Source organism: Gigantopelta aegis, chromosome 12 (assembly GCF_016097555.1).
Source record: "Gigantopelta aegis isolate Gae_Host chromosome 12, Gae_host_genome, whole genome shotgun sequence".
In the NCBI taxonomy this organism is placed as follows: Eukaryota; Metazoa; Mollusca; class Gastropoda; order Neomphalida; family Peltospiridae; genus Gigantopelta; species Gigantopelta aegis.
Genome location: NC_054710.1, coordinates 38,038,832 through 38,060,297, shown reverse-complemented (window position 1 = coordinate 38,060,297; position 21,466 = coordinate 38,038,832). Strand labels below are relative to the sequence as shown.

General features: G+C 37.4%; 3 protein-coding genes across 10 annotated transcripts in view; 1 reads left to right on the top strand and 2 right to left on the bottom strand.

Moving 5' to 3' along the window:
• Positions 1-9,086: 9,086 nt before the first annotated feature.
• Positions 9,087-10,070, top strand: LOC121386495. The gene has a single exon (XM_041517412.1). It carries the CDS (start codon positions 9,396-9,398, stop codon positions 10,068-10,070), a length of 675 nt encoding a protein of 224 aa, XP_041373346.1. The 5' UTR covers positions 9,087-9,395.
• A 1,607-nt stretch (positions 10,071-11,677) lies between these two features.
• On the bottom strand, positions 11,678-12,262 carry LOC121386033 (putative nuclease HARBI1). The gene has a single exon (XM_041516830.1). The coding sequence runs from the start codon at positions 12,260-12,262 to the stop codon at positions 11,678-11,680; it is 585 nt and encodes a 194-aa protein (XP_041372764.1).
• A 1,336-nt stretch (positions 12,263-13,598) lies between these two features.
• Positions 13,599-21,466, bottom strand: part of LOC121386250 (hemicentin-2-like) — an 89,251-nt gene continuing 81,383 nt past the window's right edge. For all 8 annotated transcript variants that reach the window (XM_041517086.1, XM_041517092.1, XM_041517094.1 and 5 more), the window contains 3 exons: positions 18,518-18,883; positions 17,970-18,081; positions 13,599-13,735 (listed from right to left, as the gene is read on the bottom strand). In XM_041517086.1, the coding sequence (XP_041373020.1) occupies positions 13,645-13,735; positions 17,970-18,081; positions 18,518-18,883 (569 nt within the window). In that variant the 3' untranslated portion in view covers positions 13,599-13,644. The remainder of the gene's footprint in view (positions 13,736-17,969; positions 18,082-18,517; positions 18,884-21,466) is intronic.

Here is a 21,466-nt window from a genome sequence, read left to right as displayed (position 1 = left end):
TGACAGAATGACATGGTAGGCACCAATTGTAAGAGAAAACACTTTGCGTACTTGCGGGAGTGCCCAAGGTGGAAGTTTGAAAAGCAAGTTCAGCAGATAAAAGTGGAAAAGCATCTGTCTTTTACTGAGGCCAAACAAGTTGTAGAGAAACTGACTCATGTGGCAGTAGGGAAATCCTAAGATAAATTTAAGACCGTTTCTGATATTGAAAAGGTTCAACGTCAAGAAACAAAAGCTTCTCAACAACAAATGATTAAAACAACCCAGGTGTATTTAGGCTCAAAGAAGCCGCCAAGAGGTATAAATGCCAAGTATCCAAGTCCTAGCAACCCTCAGCCAGTAAAAGACACCAAATATCTTAATAAGAACTGCTCTTCTGGGAGTCTAAAAAAGATTGAGCAACGCTCAATCCCAGTAAGCAATCCATTTGATCCTCTGGATGTGGATGCTATGTATATAAATGATTATACTCAAAACAGTATACATTCACCAAAATCCAAACCACATCCAAAGGAAAAGTAAGTTAAAGAGAACTTCTGTATTTCCCCCTGATGACAAATTCAGTCATACAGTGGAACTGGCATGGGCTTAGGCCCAGTTTTGATGAATTAAGTCTTTAATTAAAAAACATAATCCTATTGCAGTGTGAATTAAGTATTTTAATTTAAAAACATAATCCTATTGTAGTGTGTCTTTGGGAAACTTTCTTGAGGGACACTGATCATATTACCATATGAGGCTTTAACCACTATCACAAGTTTCAAGAAACTGAAAATAGAGCATCTGGGGGTGTTTCCATTCTTGTTAATGAAAAGAGTTTAGTAACATTAACTACTAATTTACAAGCTGTGGCTGTAAAGGTTACAGCTCATAAAACTATTACTCTGTTCCCAGTTTACTTGCTACCTCGTAATGATTTTAATTTTAATCCTGGATACCTTGAAGGTCTTATTGAGAAGCTCCTTACTCCCTTCATTGTTATGGGAGGTTTTAATGGTCACCACACTGTGTGGGGATGCGAGGATATTAATATTGGAGGAAAACAATTAGAAGACTTAATTCTCAAAAAAACTTACTTTTATTCAATGGTAAAAGTCATATGTTCATTCTGCCAGTGGTTCTTTCACTTCTATAGATTTATCCCTTTTTAGTCCTTCGCTTTTTTTTTATTTCTCCTGGAAAGTTTGTTCAGACCTTTGTGGTAGTGACCACTGTTCCATTATTTTGGAGAATGATGGACATCCATCGCTTGAAAAGGTTCAAAGATTGAAATTGGCGACAGCAAATTGGGGTCAGTTTCAGATGCACTCGACATCAACAATTTGCCATTACTGATGCTGATGATCCCATGTCTGTTCACTTCCATCTTGAAGGACATTGCAGATGAAACTATTCCTAAGGCTTTGGCAGTACCAAAGCATTTAAATAAACCATAGTTCAAAGAGCAAAACAGGTCGCTTGAGAGGTTCAAACGTGAACCTATAACGGATAACCTGGATGCATTTCGTTTTGCTATGGCTAAGGCTCGTAGAGAGATCAAACAGAGTAAAAAAACATCTTGGAGAACTTTTGTCTCCAAGTTGAATTCACAAACATCAGTGAAATTTGTCTGGAATAGGATCAGTAAATCAAATGTAAAGAATCTAGTAATACAGTTCATCATTTGTCTGCCAATGATATGGATGTCACGTCTCATCATGACATTGCCAGTGCATTGGCAGACAACTTTTCTCATAATTCACCTTCTGCTTTCAGTACAGATGCTTTTACATCTGTCAGAACTAAAGCTAAAACGCAGTCCATTAATTTTTCTTACGAAAATGCTGAAGTATACAACAGGCATTTCTCTATGGAGGAATTGCAGGATGCTCTTCGTAGAGCCCATGATACTTTAGTAGGACCGGATGAAATTCATTATCAGTTATTGAAATATTTACCTGAATCATCTTTGATGGTTCTTTTAAATATTTTAAATAACATCTGGACTCCTGATGACCTTCCTTTCGATTGGAGTAAAGAATTGTTATTCCTATTCCCAAGCTTGGTAAGGATCCAACTAATGCTAATAATTATCGCCCTATTGCTTTGACAAGATGCATTTGTAAAACCATGGAACGAATGATCAATCGTAGACTTGTGTGGTATCTTGAATCCCACAAATTGTTTACTAACATGCAATGTGGGTTCAGATCTAGACGTAACACGATTTATCATCTTGTTAGATTTGAAACGTTTTATAGGGAAGCGTTCATCTATAATCAACACTTGGTTTCAATGTTTTTTTATTTGGAGAAAGCTTTTGATACCACGTGGAAGTATGGGGTTTTAAATGACCTCCATGACATGGACCTTAGAGGTTGACTTCCTGGTTTTATATCTCAATTTTTAAATATAGATCTTTTAAAGTCCGGGTGGGGTCGACTTTGTCTGACATTCACCCACAGGAGATGGGTGTGCCTCAAGGTAGTATCCTGTCTGTAACTCTATTTTCTTAGAAAATTAACAGTATCACCCAGTGTTTAACACCTGGTGTGGATTGCTCCTTATATGTTGATGATTTTCTGATTTGTTACAGATCGTCCAACATGAGTTTCATTGAACTTGCAGCTTTGTTTGAATAAACTTCATCAATGGGCAACTAGCAATGGCTTTAGAGTCTCAAAGGCATAAACGGTTTCTATGCATATCTGCCAAAAAAGAGGTCTCCACTTGATCCACGGTTGTTTTTGGATAAAAATCCAATTTCAGTTGTGGAGATCAAATTTCTGGGGGTTATATTTGACAGGAAGCTATCGTTTATGCCCCATCTTAAATATGTTAAAAAGAAGGGCTTAAAAGCTCTCAATATTTTAAAAGTTATTGGTAATACAGAATGGGGAGCAGACCGAAAGGTTATGCTCCATCTATATAGATCTCTTTTGAGGTCAAAACTTGATTATGGATGCATTGTATATGAGTCGCAACGGAAGTCTTATTTGCAGATGCTAGATCCTATACACAACCAGGGACGTAGGCTTTGTCGTGGTGCATCCTACACATGATGCCGTGTTTTGATAACAAATATATGAAATTGTTTGATGCAAGGCCAAATGCTATTCATACATTTGGTCTTCGCATTCAGCATTTTTTGTCGCTTTCCAACATTGAGTTAACTGACACTTTGGAAACTCCTTCATATTTTGTTTTACCACCTTGGTGTATTACACCACCTAAAATTGTATTTGATCTTGCACATCTGACGAAAGATCGTACAGATGCTTTTCTGTACAAGCAATTTTTCATGGAAATTCAAGACAAGTACCGTGATTACATTCCTGTTTATACAGACGGATCACAGGATGGGAATTCTGTGGCTTGTGCTACAGTTTTTCCATCAGACACAATACTTTCCATGAGACTGCCTGACTCTGCATCGATCTTTAGTGCTGAAGTTTGGGCAGTCATTAAAGCCTTAAAAGAAATCAAAGACTCGATTGTATCCAAATTTATTATTTTTACCCACTCACTTTCATGTCTCCAAGCAATTTGAAGCTGGACCACCCTTTAATTGGAATGGTGATACGAAAGTGGGTTTTTTCCACTACCAATAAAGATGGTGTATTTTGTTGGGCGCCCAGCCATGTTAGCATCAGGGATAATGAAAAGGGAGATTTGGCTGCGAAGTCTGCTTTGGATTTGCCTCATGCCAGGGTTGGTATACCTTATACTGATTTTAAACCAACCAATTTATCTTTTTGACTTGGCAACATGATTGGGACGGTGCGGTTGCGAACAAGCTTCATGCTATCAATCCAACCTTGGGAGAATGGCAGTACTCCTATAGGCAATGCAGTAAGGATGAAATAGTCCTGTGTCATGATCGCATCGGTCATACTTACTTGACCCATTCATTTATCTTGAAGAAAGATCCTCCTCATTTCGATTCCATCCAGAACATTTACTACAATTTTTACGTGATACTGACTTTTATTCTAAATTTTTATTTTATATATCTGTGATATTTGTATTTTTGCACAGTTCTTTACACTGTGTTTTAATTTAACTGTTGAATTTTTATACTGATGTTGCTCATCACTCTTTACCATAGTTTGACACTTAATAGCCAATTCATTTTTCGTGTTGGGGTGTCGATAAACATTCATTCATTCGTTCTTTTAGTCTTTGACCAGACCTCTTTGGTTGAAGATCTGCTATTAATAGAATAGCAGAACTTCTCCCATGATGCATTTTTAGCTGTTAAAATGTGTAAAGCCAAATTACTTTTAGCTTCTTTAGTTTTGAACATTTACATTATTGTTTTTTGTTTTTTTTTAATTATTTCTATATTTATTTCTCAATTCAGTGTTTTTCTAAGACTAAAATTAGAAATTGGTATAGTGTTATTAGCAATTTCTATAACACTATCTATTAATTTTTTTATTTGAAGTCTATATTACAGTTACGAATTTATCATAAGCACTCTGTTCCCCCAAATCCACCCACTTTGTCAAAATTCCATTTTTTCTTTTTAATATTTTCTTGTAAACCCCGCACCACGATGATGTTACAGTATGCGCAAGGGATTTTGATATGCCCGATGGGGCTGCCAGTTATTGTACTGATTAAAACCATTCACTATTAGAGCTTTAAAAAACTTGCTGAAGTATCACTCTGTTCATTACCTCTCAGACATGTGTTACGTTGTGTTGAGTTTCCACCCGATTCACCCTTATTTTCAAATTTGTTTCTTGGCGACATAAAGTTTTTATCCACACACAAGTTTATTTTGTTTAATGACACCACTACAGCTCACTGATTTATTAATCGGCTATTGGATGTCTTAGAGAGGAACCCCACTAAATAGTGGCAAGGTATCCATTATATGCACCATCTCATAGACAAGATAGCACATACCACGATCTTTGATATACCAGTCGTGGTGCACTGGTTGGAACCAGAAATACACTAAGAGGTATACAAAAACAGAAACTCACTGAAAGTTTCAGCCGGGTTTTTTTCACTGAAGTCTTCCAAATTATAGAAAAAAATGCGGAGCCCCAGACAAACACATCTTGTCCATCAATGGCACATAATTCACGTGCGAAAAGGGTTTCCATTTATAGGGGTAAATTTCATTCAAAACTGCGTAAAACACGGACCATGAAATAAGTTCGGTTTTCAGCGTCCGGTTTTGAGAAGTTTATATATTTCGAGACAATGCAAGTGGAGCTCTTCTAGCATTTAATCTTCACCCGTGTATTAAAAATGAGATTTATCTACATAATTTGATGCTAATTTGTAAAGAGACTTTTTTATTTACACAATAATTTTCATACAAATTATATTTAAGTTGGTATGGGTGTAACGTATGAATATGCTGTTATTCGAAATATATGTAGCTGTATTTTCTTCAAAATTATCTAAATAAAGCATTGTTTGTTTGTTTGGTATATTCATAGACAAAGACAAACACTATTACAGATTATGGTTTATTTAAAGAAAAAAAAGAGAAAACACAGTAGACAACACAACAATAAATTAATACAACGTTTAACAACTGTAAACAGTCTTAATCTAAAGCTAATCTCAGATCGTTTATTCGAATATCTATAAAATACAAGAACCATTAAGTTGAATTTGTTATTTAAATAAACAAGGGGTTTGTCTAGAGAGCTCTGGTATATATTTTTTCAAGTTTGTTGCTAGTAAATGATAATCGATAGAGACGTGTAAGTGTTATAGTTTTAATTAAATATTAAACATTTAATAAAAATTCACAAAATTCGAAACTTCCAAACTATACCTTGTTTGTTCGTGTATGCTGCAAGATAATCGTAGTATACTATATGATCAGGTGAAGGTAGACTTTAAAAGTTTCAATTTAAATTGTTTAATAAATAAATAAATACTTTTTCTAAACGTCTCTATTTCAGTTTGTGAAGAGTGTCCCAGAGGATCCTTGTACCAAGTTTCAAACCAACCCAATCAAAACTATAGGGCAAAATAGTGCTTCAAATCAGAATACAAATTCACAAATTCAAAATTTAGAAATTATATCTCCACTAGTTTATGAAGACTTCCCCAGGGAATCATTGTCCTGAGGTTCAGAAATATCACTTGAAAACTCTAGTTAAAGATGCTTTGAAAGTTTCAGTGTTAAAGTCTATTTAAATGTTTTAAATTAAAACAGAAATGTTCAAAACAATAAATTTCTGAAATAGCTCTTGTTATTTTGCGCAGACTGGCCCATGTCATCATTGTACCACGTTTCAGGACAATCTGTTCTAGACCCAATGAGAAGACGGACGCCAGACTGAATACTGAATACAACTCTTAAACTACCTTAATTTAATATTATATTTGCAAATATATATTTGTCTTGTACGTACTGTATTGAGATAGACATTAGCACGATCACAAATACTCTAAACAGTCAAAGTAAGCTGAAGTAACAAAACAAGTTTAACACATTGTATAACTGCAATATTCGTTAACAATTTTAATATAATCTTGTTATTGAAATATCTACACAAAAGATATAAACACTATTTAGTTAAAGGGTTTATTAAACAAAGAACGGTAAAATACTGGGGCTAGTCTGGGAGCCATATCATCAGCTTGATATTGTCTAGGTGTAGCTCTTCGTGATGAGGGGCGGGGAGAGGGGAGACCGCATGCAACCCGTGGGTAATTCCTTTTTTAACACAGCTACACCTAAATACTAAAATATGTGGATTTTTGTTCTCCATTTTTTGTAAAGTACTCATAGCAAAGGCGTTCGTTTTGCTTGTGGCAATGTTTATTTATGAGGTAGGTACCGTACAATCCATTTCAATACCATTTTATAAATATTAACCCCTTTCTGGTTAAACTAACATGGCCCTAAATGGGATGTGTAAAAAATGCAAGTAATGAGAAATGAGAAAACAAATTTAACAAGCATTCTGACAATACTGCTAAAGCAATACATTTCCCCTACTGGGCCAAACAATTTGTCGTATCTCCTAAATTTAAGGGTCATAAGACTGAAAAATTGGTAACTGCAATGAAAGTTACACTTGACCTATCACAGAACATGATAAAGCTATACACAAAATTTCAGTGCAATATCTTGAGGCATTGCAATTAGAAAAGTCATATTTGATCTGTAACAATATAAATAAAGGCATTGTGAAAAAAACATCCAAAAAGCTGTATGTGGGACAGACAGGAGGACATACAGAAGGAAGAACAGAAATGAAACCTAAAGTTGGACCGTTTGGGGACTAATAAAATGAACGCTTGGCTCCAAGAATAAACCCACAGTGCAACAAGAAGAAAACGTAAACCATCTAAAGTCAATCTAAAGAATACATAACCATGAAAAATCTTAACTATATACATTATGAAAGCAATTGATATATGTAATGAAATGCTTCAATAAAATTATGTCAAATTGTGAAATGTAGCCATTGATATATAGTTTGAAAACTATTTTAAAATTTAAACGACAACAACACTATTTAGATAAAGAAACAATGAAAGGTAAAATACTGGAGTTGGTCCGGGAGCTATAGGCTGATTTTTTTGTGGAATCTGGATGTACCGTAAAATGTTTATTGTCTTTGCTACTTTATGTTGTCCAAGGGTAGCTCTTCATGACTTGGGTGGTGGGGGTGGTCATTTGCATACATTGATGAATTCCAGATACTAAACTTTTTTCACACTCAAATATTAAAAAATGTAAATTTTTCTCCATTTCTTGTAAAGTACTCATACAAAAACATTCGATTTGCTTGTGGCAATGTTTATTGATGAGGTAGATACCACACATTCCAATTCAATAGTATTTGATGAATATTAACCCCTTCCGAGTCACACAAGTACACTTTTGTTAAATTTCTGAACTTAGCGGGATATAGTAAAAATGCATAAAATGATTTATTTCAAGTAGGACAAAATGAGAAAATTTCCCCAAAAATGTAAATCATCTAAAGTTCGTGTGAAGAATATGTAACCATGAAAAACTTCCCTAGATACATTAAGAAATCAATTGATATACGAAATGATTTTTTGTACCTTAAAGTTGAAAAAACCTACAATTATATTTAGTATTTGTGTAAATTAGTCACACATTACAATGAGGGCAAATCATCGACAGCTCCTTTAAGTTAATGCTTAACTTGATGATAAATCTGAATGACAAAACCGTAATACATGATCAGGGCCGTATCCCTGCACAGTATACAGTCGAATTGGCATTTGGCAAAATAGCGGATGACTGCATGCATCTCTATAACATAGCCACTCTCGAGACCTTTTACTGGAGATTTTATTCCTTTTGCATCGCCACTGTCACTCCCAGTTAAAACCAGAAACATGTTGGTGTTTTGGTAAGGGGGGTGGGGGGGGGGGGGATGCCAAGTTGTAGTCAATTTTATATAAATTATTGCAAATTCTGTAATAAAATTAGTTTTTGGCTAAAATGAAAAAAGACTAAGAGTTAACAATCTTGAATAGTGACGTAATTGATATGATGTGCTTTGGAATGGTGATATAATTTGTTAGATCTACTGTATAGTGCATACTGATTGCTTTCGAATATAATTTAGAACGTATTTTGTTGATATTTTGTAAGACTTTGCAGCACTTACGCGAAAGCAAAATGTAGCAATTACACTTTTTACTTGTTATTGGAAATACAAAGTTAAAGTTTATTTTATTTTACATTGATTTATTAATCGCTGGTTTTTGATATACTTCTCACGATGCACTAGGTCGAACGAGAAATATTCCAATGAGCCGATGGGGCTCGATCCTAGACGGACCTGGGAATACAAAATATATAGTAAAATACATTTAAACCATATGGCTCATAGATCATAATGTTATTATTAAGTTATCCTTAAAAACATATAAGAATAAAGGAAGGAAATGTTTTAACGACGCACTCAACACATTTTATTTACGGTTATATGGCGTCAGACATATGGTTAAGGACCACACAGATATATAGAGAGGAAACCCACTGTCGCCACTTCATGGGCTACTCTTTTCGATTAGCAGCAAAGGATCTTTTATATGCACCATCCCACAGACAGGATAGTACATACCACGGCCTTTGTTACACCAGTTGTGGAGCACTGGCTGGAATGAGAAATAGCCAAATGGGGCGACCGACGGGGATCGATCTTAAAGCGAGCGCTTTACCACTAGGCTACATCCGCCCCATATAATAAAAATAAAAGAACAGAAACTAAAAAGACTCCTTCCTAAATAAAACCCACATATAACACCTTGAACACACAAGTTCTACTGAATGATTTTATTTATGGGGAAAAAATGTAATAGAATACAATAATGTTTGATTGAGTTGAATTGTTTGAATTAAAAATGAAATAACAGTAAATTGCCCCCCCCCCCCCCCACTACGCTCTATGCGATCTCGTTTTTGCTACGATCTCACTCCGCTCTCACTACGTTGCCACTACGTTCTCCTACGTTTGGATCACGCTCGCGCTCCGCCTATAAATACAGCGAGCTCGACCTCGAGCTCAGGAGATCAGTCCAGTTGTGCCGCTACGATTAGAAGCATCATCTCTCACATAACCATGCCAAAGGCTAAGGGCAGCAAGGTTCCAGTGCAGAGAGGTCGAGGCAGGGGTCGAGGGTCGACTAGGTCGTGTTCACAGCCTGAACCACCCCCCACACCTGAGTCTGAGACTCCTTCCAGGTCTGCAAGCCCTGCAGCCAGCACCCAGTCTGACCTTCCTGATCAGCCTTCATGTAAATCATCTCCAGCATCCTCCAGAAGTCCATCACCTAAGGCAAAGAAGGTGAAGAAGATGACCAATCTGTCCACAGACGAGGAGGAATCCATGGCAGAATGGTTGGCCGAGAACCAGCTGCTGTATAACAAAAAGTTGTTTAGCTACAAGAACAAGGCCAAGAAAGACAAAATGTGGGCAGACAAGGCCACTGAGATGGGCAAGACTGTGGAGACGCTGCAGATCTGGTACAGGTCCATCCGTACGAGGTATGGGCGTCTGCTGAAAAAGAAGCAGAGGTCACAGAGCGTGATAGTTGGATTTTGGCCAAGTTCCACTTCCTGAAGGACCACATATATGAAGTGCAGGCACGCACTGTTGTCAGTGTAAGTAATAAATTAAATATAATTTTCATGCACTTTGTGAAATAATTTGCTATAAATTTTACTTACCTTCTTCTTTTCTTTTGTCTTTGCAGATCAAGGCCAAGTTGGGTGTTCCTGCTGCTGCTGCTATTGGTTGTGCTGACACGGGGGATGAGGAGGTCCAGGCCCTCGCTGCTGATCCTGGCTCGTCCACACAGCCCATCATAATGGATGTCCGCCCGAAGAGGTCGTCATCCTCAGCGAAGGCCACAGCTGAGGAGGAGCATATCCTGGCTGGCATGGAGGAGCGAGGGCAGCAATCCATCAAAATCCAAGAGAAGATGTTGGAGATGCTGAAGCCGGCTATTCGTGTCACCGAGAGGTCAGCCTATGCTGATTGGACCAAATCAGTAATGGAGGACCTGGACCCCTCGTTATGGCGACAGTTCCAGCAGCACACACCCAGCTCCTATACAGGTTCCTGGACAGGAACGACCAGGTCAGGTTGTCAGGTCCCTCTCAGCAGCAGTTCCAGGCTCCTCCACAGCAGCAGTACTCGTCATCGGCTATATGGCAGCCACCACCGCAATCTTGGCCAGCTGCAATCCAGTCAGGTACCTCAGTGTGGGGCTCGCAGAGCCAAATGCAGATCCCTCATCAGCCCCAGCTGACAACACTACAGCCTGTGGGAAGTGTAGCTGATCAACGCCAGGTGCCTCTCTCGTCGGCCGCCAGTGCCAAACACAGCACTCCTGCCTCCGAGGCGTCGTCCTCCTTCAACATGATTTTGGGACAGTTTGGTGACCTTTCGTCCACCTCGTTCCAGACTACACTCGCAGGGCCAGAGTCCAACAAGCCTGGTGACAACAACAACAACAAGGGGGATGATCTGTGAACAGTCTATGGGCCAAAGACATTTGTGATTCAATGAACAGTCCCTCCCCCAAGCTGGATAGTTTCTAAGGATATAATTTAAAGTAAAGTTCAACACTACACAGTATTGTATTTCACAAATAAATATGTTTTCATTTCATGTAGATGAAATATATCTCGTTGTGTTCTATTATTATGCAAACTCCCAGGTCCCAAACTTATTAAAGGGGCACAATGTTTAGTTTAATTGTATGAAAGTAATATAGGACGACACGTAACGCCTAACACACACTGAATTCTGAAGTCACCCACTGTCTCTGAATATGAAGCACTGATAAACTGTCTCTGGTACACACACCATCTAACACACACTGAATTCTGAAGTCACCCACTGTCTCTGAATATGAAGCACTGATAACCTGTCTGATAAAGTGTCTCTGGTACACAAACACACTGTCTCTGAAGCACTGACAAACACACTTGGGTCTTTCTATATCATCCTGTCTTGCCATGGTACAGACCCTGCAGCTGAGTTGAAGTACAGCTTCAGGTATTCACGTTGTTTCTTGGCGGCAGTGCTGTCACGATTGGGCCCTCTCATTTGGTCGATTTCGTGCATGTTGGCAACAGCCCTCCAGGCACCTGGGATGGTATTATGGTTAGCATCCTCCTGACCCAAAGCAGCATTCTGAAGGGAAGGATAGCGCATTCGCATCAAGTTATGGAGGCAGACGCATGCCTCCACAATGAGCCGTACGGTGTCAGGTTCCTGCTGCATGGTGCCCAGGATAACTGCCAACGCTGGGCCAGGATGCCAAAGCCATTCTCTACTATGCGACGCCCTCTGGATATCCTGTAGTTGAAGATCCTCTGCTCCTTGGTCAAGTGGCGCTGTGAGTAGGGCTTCATCAGATATGTCCGCAGCCCAAAGGCATCATCTCCGAGAATGAAATATTTTGTGTTTCTGTCGTCATTTGGAAGTGGGGCTGGGACAGGAAAACCTATGGACCCATCATCTAAGCACTCCTTCAGCTCAGATTCATTGTAGATCTGTGCATCTGACATGTGTCCATGGCCTCCAACATCTATCCAGAGGAACTTATAATCTGCGTCTACCAGACCGATCAGAACAATGGAAAAGACGCCTTTATAGATGTGATAAATGCTTCCACTGTTCGATGGCTTTCTGCAGGCGACATGCTTCCCATCAAGGGCTCCACAGGCATGAGGGACGTTCCATGTACATTCAAACTGGTCAGCAATGGGAGCCCATTCTGCAGGGGTGGTTGGACAGTTCATGACTTCATCCTTGTACTCGTCTACAATGGCCTAGCAGACTTCCTTTACTATGACAGACATGGTATTCGATGGAATTCTGAAGTCAGAGCTCATCAAACATTTCTGGTGCTACTCTCAGGAACTTGAAGTAGGATGCAGGATCTTCATGCCTTAACTCGGGCATCAGGTGGTCGTAGTGGCCAAACTGACTTCTTCTCCTCTCACCTAGCCATGGTCGGACCCAACATCTCCTCGGCCTTGCCCTCCTCCTTCTTCGCCTTCTTCTGATGATGTTCAGATCTGTTGTCCAATTATTAGCAACTTCTGACAGTCTGCAGCCATGGTGAAGAGGAGGTGACACTGATGATGAGGTTGTATTTATACCATTTTTGTGTGCGCGCGTGACCAGATCGCATGTCAAAGTCAGAACGCTCTATAAACGCTCTTTGAACCTACAGCAAGCTTCGTAAGAACGCCATGGATGCATCAGGAGCGACATAGTCACACTGGCAGCCCCGTGTGGACGCAGTGTAAGCGTGAACAAGCGCACAGCGGTCCTACTTCTGACGTACTTCAGTCGCAGATTGGGCAGAAGGCGATACCAACTCGGTCTTGCTACGCTGTCGACACGCTCAGATTGCATTGCGCTCATGTTGCGCTCAGGTAGTTCCCGTTATGCTCCCAGTGCGATTTGGGCCAGAGCGCCTGACCTCCGCGCTTGTTTTGAGCCTGCTCAAAACAAACGCGGAAGTCTGGCGCTCATGGGGATCCTCTCACGTTCTAGATAGCGTCAGTACTCCCAACACGTTCTTTGAGATCCTACTGCGCTTTGCCCGCGCTTTCCACATTTTTTGGTCGCAGCGGGAGCTCAGTGGCAACGTAGCTCTGGTGTGACTGGGGTATTACTGATAGTTTCATACTAATCGTAATCGAGTAAAAAAAAAAAGCTGAGGAATTTTATCAGTTGTGTGTGTGTGTGTGTGCGTGTGCGTGCGTGTGCGTGTGTGTGTGTGTGTGTGTGTGTGTGTGTGAAACTGTTATAAGAGTTGCTATGGGTTTAAAACTAATGTTTTTATAGGCGTTTTAAAATAATGTATTATACAGTTACATGCCAATTCATAAGTTACTGTTTGATACAAAAAAACCCACAAAACTATTGTTATTTTTCACAACTAAATGTAAAATTAGTGAAATACTGAATTTCTAACTACTGTACTGCAACTTTAGTTACAATCTATAAGGTAACACAATCTGTAAGAAACAAAGAAACTGTTTAAATAATAAAACATATAAACCATATAAATAAAATCTATGCTTGTTTACTGATAGTTTCATACTAATCGAGGGGGAAAAAAGCTGAGGAGTTCTAGTGTTAGCATCATTCTGTCTTCCATATTCTGGTACTAGTTACGGAAAAATACTGGATTGTCAGCTTGATTTTGGTTTAATGTAGTTAGCATGTTCTGCGCTTCTTGAGGTTTGTTCTCTGTTTTTCTGTAAGTAAATATAATCTATGATGTATTCCCAATGTTAAATGATATAACAGTGTAGTATTTCTTTTAGTGTTGTGATAACAAATTATCAATGTGTTATGATAGCAAAGATTAGCATTGAAATAACAAATTAAATAGAGAATAATAAATTATTTAACAGTTATGAAGTGTTTGGCCTTAGTGAATGACGATCGAAACTTATTTTACGAGTGACATAAACTAACAATCACTGTTATGACGTTCTCTTTTACTCACTTTCTCCTACATAATATGTTTAAAAAAGAAAGAAAACAGTTATCTTTATTGGCACTTTCTTCAATACTGGCAGTAATGTCTTTAATCATGAATAATATTATTTCAGCACAGAATACACTAAGTATATATTGAAGGAAGTAGAAAGCGAATGAGATGAACATCTTTCTTCTTCCACAAAGATGATTTGAGAGTGAAGATACCGATGATAGACACATTCTACGTAAACGGAGTTTAAAATCTGGAAATTTACCAACATAGACAGATGGTTTAACACAGTTTTAAACATTAATTACAGATGGTTGAATGCATTGACAGAGGTCGAATTGTTTTTTTTACCACTATCCCAAAGGAATAGTGAATTTCAAAAAACACTTATTCTATCTAAAAATGTACTATCTCTTCAATTAATAATGTACCACTAGTTTTCCTGACTGTGCTATGTCGCCCTGTACAACATTGCGTAACGAACAATTGTTTATATACCAGTCTATGCATTACTGCGTACTAGCTGGAATTACAAACGAACTCACTCCAAACATAGCATAACCGGAATAGTTGCAGGCGATTTTTGGTATTCTGTGCTTTATTTTCACTTTCATGACGGAATATTGAAAGAATTGTTTTACTATTCCGTTTCGAAATTTACTATTTGCGGAATAGCGTAAAATTCGACCCCTGGCTGACGTTATACACGGTATTGCTACCAATTTATGTAACGTCAAAAATGTTGATAAACTAGGCAGTTAAAAATGTATATATCCATTCACCACATTTCATGAATTCCCAAAATGTTGGGGTCAGAAAATATGTATTATTCTTTTTAACCAAGCACCATCTAACGTGACATTTTATCTGGATGTAAACATTTTATTAACCGTGACAATGCTTACATTCAATGTAAACCAATGCTAACTCAGCTCAAACGTGTGAATGTGTGATAGGAAGTTTATTTAGACATAAACAAGTAAAATAAATAGGTTTATGTACTAAATACTTTGTGTCATGAATAATTACTATTGACCCCTAACTAATATGACGATCAGAACTGAATAGATGTGTCGATAAGCAGTTTTAAAATTAATTGAAATGGCCACAAAAAAAAAAAAAAAAACTTTCAAAGAACACAAAAGGATATATATATATATATATATATATGTATGTATGTATGTATGTATGTATGTATGTATTGCAGTATGAATATCTATATATTGTATGTCTGTCGGGTTTTACTATTACATACATAGATATTAACACACTGGCACAAGGGATAATTAAATCCTTTCTGACCTCACAAATTGTCCCATGCTGTTGCTGGGATTCGAACTTGTGGCAACGAATCGCCAACTCCCAAATTTGCCACGATACGTTCTTAGCTATTGAGACATCCATAAAAAGATGCTCTGTAACTCAACCATATGCATATGACCTACAAGATATGCGGTCGATCCCGCTTACGTGCATGTATATATATATACATATATATATGTGTGTGTGTGTGTGTGTGTGTGTGTGTGTGTGTGTGTGTGTGTGTGTGTGTGTGTGTTATTACCCTAGTGTTTCGATATCGTTAATATCATATTAGAAATAAAACTTGTATTTATTTTTATTTCTAATATATATTTATGATACCAAAACACACAAGGGTAATAATCTCTTTATCGTATAATCTCAAGCTTAAAGTGCTGTGCCAGACCATACACTAAAATTTCAAATTCCATAATTAAATGCTTTCTTAATTCATTGCAATAATATTTTACACCTATAGGTAAAATCAATAATTACGAAAATGCCCCATAAAAGTATTAAAACATCACTCCCGTAGAACACTGCCGGAAACGACCGAGTAAAATTCTCGGTAAAAACATTTGCCTGTAAATAGCCGTGACGTCACGAAGGGAACGCGCTTCACTGAAACCTACCACGAGATGACTTCCAGCGCAAGCGAAAGTGGGACCGACAGCGACTGCCAAGCTCATTGATCATGCGATTCTTCTTTCGATGATGAATAGTGTAGTAATGACGACTGGACTAATATTTGTGCAACACAACAAATAATGCCTTATCAGTTTGAACCTGGAACATATTACGACGAACCACCGGCCTGACAATTGACGATGAAAATGGTCGTGGAGACAGCTTACCACTAATTTACAACTTTTATTCTTGTTTTGTTCTTTAGCTTTTCGTGCGAATTATTTTACTACACTGTATATTCTAATACTTGTGATGTAGTAGAAAAGATGATAAATAACTCTTGAATTCTACGAGTCAAGTGGACCCGATATCGGTAATTTCAAGAAATAAACAAAAATGACTTTTAGTCCATCCCATCCCTCTATGAAGATGGTTTTTTTGTGTGAATAATTTCAGTTTAGTTTGACGTAAAAAAAAAAAGTAAAAGTGTTTTGGAAATAACAAAACAATACTATTTTTTTGTGTGCAGTTGTGAAAACAGTCTGCTCAGAAATAAATAACTTATTTTAATTTTAAAAAATAAACCTAAACGACTTTTAGTCCGTCCCATCCATCTATGAAGATGTTTTTTTGTGTGAATAATTTCAGTTTAGTTTGACGTAAAAAAAAAAAGTAAGTGTTTTAGAAATAACAAAACAATACTATTTGTTTGTGTGCAGTTGTGAAAACAGTCTGTTCAGAAATAAGTAACTTATAGCACATTCCATAGTATGAAAAAAGGTTTTCTCTGTGGGAAGGTATAGTAAAATTAATTTAATGTATTTTCTTTTTTTTTTACATAAAAAACCCTACATTTTTGTAGGATGGGACGGACTAGGCTATAGATACTTACTTGTCTGTACTTTATTGTTTTAATGTTCACGAACTGTAAAGAAAAATCTCACAAATGAACGAGATGCAAACGACAACAAATCGGATCTCGATAATTGCACGAACCGTGCATGAGAAAACAAACTGACCGGAGTTGAAAGCATAACGCAATTTGGGACATTGACGATATGCACCCCAAGGTCGTTTCGGTGTGGATGGCGTCGGCTTTGTTTTGTGTCGCAGAAAAATTGTTGGTACGGTATCTTTTTTTAAAAGCCATAACACATGGTATTCCCATATCTCGCTTAAGCCGACAAGCCAGTTAGGATGAATCGCAACTAAAGTGTCTGCTGTTGCAACGGTCTCCGGCATTTTCTTCCTGTCCAGTATTTCCACGTTGTTTTAATCAAATTCACACACAGCTTTCTCACAGCAACATTACTAGGAAATGCGTGAAGACTAAATTTATCGGTTTTTGTATTGCTACAGCCGCCACCAACACGCCGTTTAACCATAATAAACACAAAAGAAGCAATGAACAATGGCGCTGACTATCGAAAGGAGTTCCCTTCATGACGTCACGGATCAAATCTTACGGAAATTCCCGAAACGAATTCAGCTGGTTCTGTTTTTCAGGGGAATATTTTTAAATGGAAAATATACCGGTATATAAAATTTTTACATTTATTTTTATAATTTTTTAATCATATTAAATAATATCTTGATTGATATAGCTCAATACATCATACATCTGGAACAGCACTTTAATACAACGTGTTTTTCTAAACTGTATTTGCAACTTTAATTCTCCATATGCAAATAACGTAAGAATATGTGATATGTGGATATTCTTACATAAAAATAAACTACTGCTTAAGTTTTTTTTTTTTTTTTTTTTTTTTTTGAACACTGGACAGCTTTCAGTGTAAGTTGCTATTGAAATGTGTTTGTTTTATGACTGCGAATGCATACGTTAATTAAGAAGTGCCACCATAGTACGTTTACTTAAATGTTAATAAACGTAGTATCGTGACCTCAATTAATTTACATCGATAGAGAGAGAGAGAGAGAGAGAGAGAGAGAGAGAGAGAGAGAGAGAGAGAGAGAGAGAGAGAGAGAGAGAGAGATTATATATATATATATATATATATATATATATATATATATATATATATATATATATATGATTCGATTACCTCCTGCAAAGTATCCAAACAGCAGGAATAGCTACAGCTAATACAACAGCGATCCCAATTCCCGATAGAGCAAATGTACGTAATGTTAAAGCAGACGTGTGCTCTGTAGCATCTAAAAATATATAATAATTAACACTGTTACAATGTTTCACCTAAACGACCAATATCAAAGGGACATTTAGACAAGGTCGTGACAGGTACAAGTGCCATCTGCAGATATACCGGTGGATGAAGAATGCAGGTCCGTAGGAACCGAGGTCCATAGATAGTAGTCCTATCGGACCTATTTCTTAGGAACAATAGTACTACCCGGACTTCCATATCTGGTTTATTTTTAAGTAGTTTTTTTCCTAGGACTTGTATTCCTACAGGACATAAATTCCCTTTACATCAGTGACATAAATACTAATCTGGCAAACTCTGTAATCTGCATGAAGTTTTGGCAGCCTTCCCTCAATGTTTCGTCCATCCTTTTATCACATTATTTTCCTTTGAATCATAATATCGCACATTATAATTATAACATCAGATGAAATCTTCATACTTACATTCGATGTTCAGTAATATCTTGTTACTGGAGCTAAGAGCATGGATACCCCGGTTGACCATCAAGCTGTTTATTGCAGTACAGTACACCTTCTGGCCCTGGTGTTGTCTGTTAGCCGTGTATGTCACATTGATTGATGTGGTTCTGTCAAAAGTGGTCTGGTTTCCTAGTTTACCTGTCATTGACTCGGCATCAGTTAGGGATAACTCTCTGTACCACGCGACCTTTGGAGCTGGTTTGGCACCTTGTATTACACAAGTGAAAATAGCCGAAATTCCTTCTGTTATGTTAATTGATCTTCCTTCCGTTATGATAACTGCACCTGTCATTGATCCAAATATTTCAATACTGACATTGTACACAGGAGCTGAAAGGTAACAAGAAAAGAAGAAACAAAAGAAATGTTTCATTTAATGATGCACTCAATACATTTTCACCCACTGTTTTATGACATCAGGCCAGACATATATGTAACCGGATGTTTTAGATTGCATATCACATACACTACAATTTTAAAACGGTTTACATATATTTTATTACTTTTAACTCTAATAGTGCAAAGCTGTTTCTTATTTTGTTTCTATTGTTTTCCTGTGTCTTTGGTATTGTCAGCGTGGGTTGTGTTCACCCTCAACTCAGTGTTCAGGCCAGGTAATCGTTCAGTAGTAAGCTCATCTATTGTTTCTTTTGTTACCTGGTGTTCTCTGGAGTCAGAGACGTTTAAACATTCAAGCAAGACAGGTGCTTTTCAGCATTGCAAGTTTTATAGTTGATCAAGTTCTGCACAGCAGTTATTAACCGCACAGGTAAATACAAACATATATTTTAAGATATAACCATATATTTTAAGTAGTAAAATAGATTAGTGTATGCATATTTTATGATAAGCCTTAAATTAGAACTTAGCATGTGTAAGCAGTTGATTAAACTTATTCTATAGCGAACGTAGTGTTTAATAATGTTTATAATTATATAGGGATATTTGTCTTGTAAGACGAATATTTGATTAGGTTTGATAATACAAATAAGTAAATAACTAAATCAGTTATTAATCTACTTTATTATTAAGTGTCTATATGGATATATTCTGTGTATATTTTATGAGCTATTTATAAGTGGTATTTTGTTGACAGGTTATCAATGATGTAGCACAACCAGCATCATTATTCAAACGACTTGACCCACAGGTATTTATATAGTTTTAGGAAGTGCTTAACACATGCTTATAGCAATGATGTGAAAATTAAATTAACCTTTGAATTATAATTATATTTGATTTGAGTCTCTTTGAATTGAAATGTTGGTGTTAAATGTACATTAGTAATATAATATTGTAGTAATTTGTACTTGGCAAATAGCGTTATGTATGGTAAAATAATATATGTTGTAACCTGGAAAATGTAACTGATTTTATGTCCTTTTGTTATTCTAGGGTCGTTATTTATGTTGATGTATGTTATACATGTACATCGGGATCTTCACATCCCTCCAGGTGATCCCCGAATAAAGACCGTAAACCCATCTGAAGTCTTCTGTGCTATATTTAGAACCTTCGGTAACATTGGAGCCGACGTAGGGACTGGGTGTGTTCTTAACACAAGAATACAATTATAACCCAGTCAGGACCCGTAACAGTTCAACTGCCCGTGGCCCACAGCTCCGGAACGTAGCTTCACTTGAGGGGGGAGTATGTAGTAGTGTTGGTATAAAATGCTCCTACTGGCAGTAGCTTGTGGGAATTTCCCTATTAGCTCAGTTGGTAGAGCACTGGACTCTCGCACTGAGAGTCCGTGGTTCGAATCCCCTCAGTGGAGGTTGATTGTTCTGTTACATATAATGTAAGTCCAACCTCGGTATTGCCACCCTGTGGGCTCTTTTCATTTAGTAGCAAGCAATATTTTCAATGGTACTCATGTCGATAAACAAAACAAACTATTATTATCATTAAATACAGTAATACTAAGTACATGACGGCAGTGTCAAATACGTGATCAGGGACACAGACACAAGACAAGGAAGCTATGGTAACACAGAAGCATGGGGCTAATAAATGTCTACAACCGACATGTTACTTCATAATAATTGAAAATTAGAAGTCATAAAAAATAATTTAATTATTTTTTAATATTATATTTATAATTAAATTTCTGTTATATTCATTACAATTTAAAGCCATACCATTGGTCCAGCAGTGGCAATGCGAGTTTGTTAAAAAAAATAAAAATTATTGTCCCCAGAACTATTTGGCAGTGTTAGGGTTGAGGTGCCCTGAGCTCACTGACGTACACATATTTTAATTATATATATATATATATATATATATATATATACATACATGCATGCATACATACATACATGCGTGCATACATACATGCATGCGTGCATACATACATGCATGCGTGCATACATACATCCATACATACATACATACATATGTTTTGTCTTGGTGCCTTTAGAACAGTTTTTGTCGAAAGCTAGTACCCTGATGTACATGATGTCGTGAGCTAGTACCTGATGTACACGATGTCGTGAGCTAGTACCCTGATGTACATGATGTCGTGAGCTAGTACCTGATGTACATGATGTCGTGAGCTAGTACCTGATGTACATGATGTCGTGAGCTAGTACCTGATGTACACGATGTCGTGAGCTAGTACCCTGATGCACATGCATCCTGTTTGGCTGCTAGACGTCAAGAGGGATTCTGCTTTGTACCAATATGTATAAAAAGGGATTGTGAAAAATGTCTGCTTGGTTTTGACAGAATTCCAGTTTAAAGAGGTTTCCTATTTTGAAGTGTTTCACTGTATATATATATCTACAGTGACACCCCTTTAAACCAGACATCCACGGGATCAATTAAAGGCTTGTTTTAACATACAGTAGAATCTCATTGGCTCGAACGCCCAACGGTCGAACCTACCGGTATTCTCGAACCATGAACAAAGTC

What these genes read in the sequence shown, in the direction of transcription:
- LOC121386495 (XM_041517412.1), top strand. Translation starts at nt 9,396, where the DNA reads ATGCGATCTCGTTTTTGCTACGATCTCACTCCGCTCTCACTACGTTGC.
- LOC121386033 (XM_041516830.1), bottom strand. Translation starts at nt 12,262, where the DNA reads ATGAACTGTCCAACCACCCCTGCAGAATGGGCTCCCATTGCTGACCAG.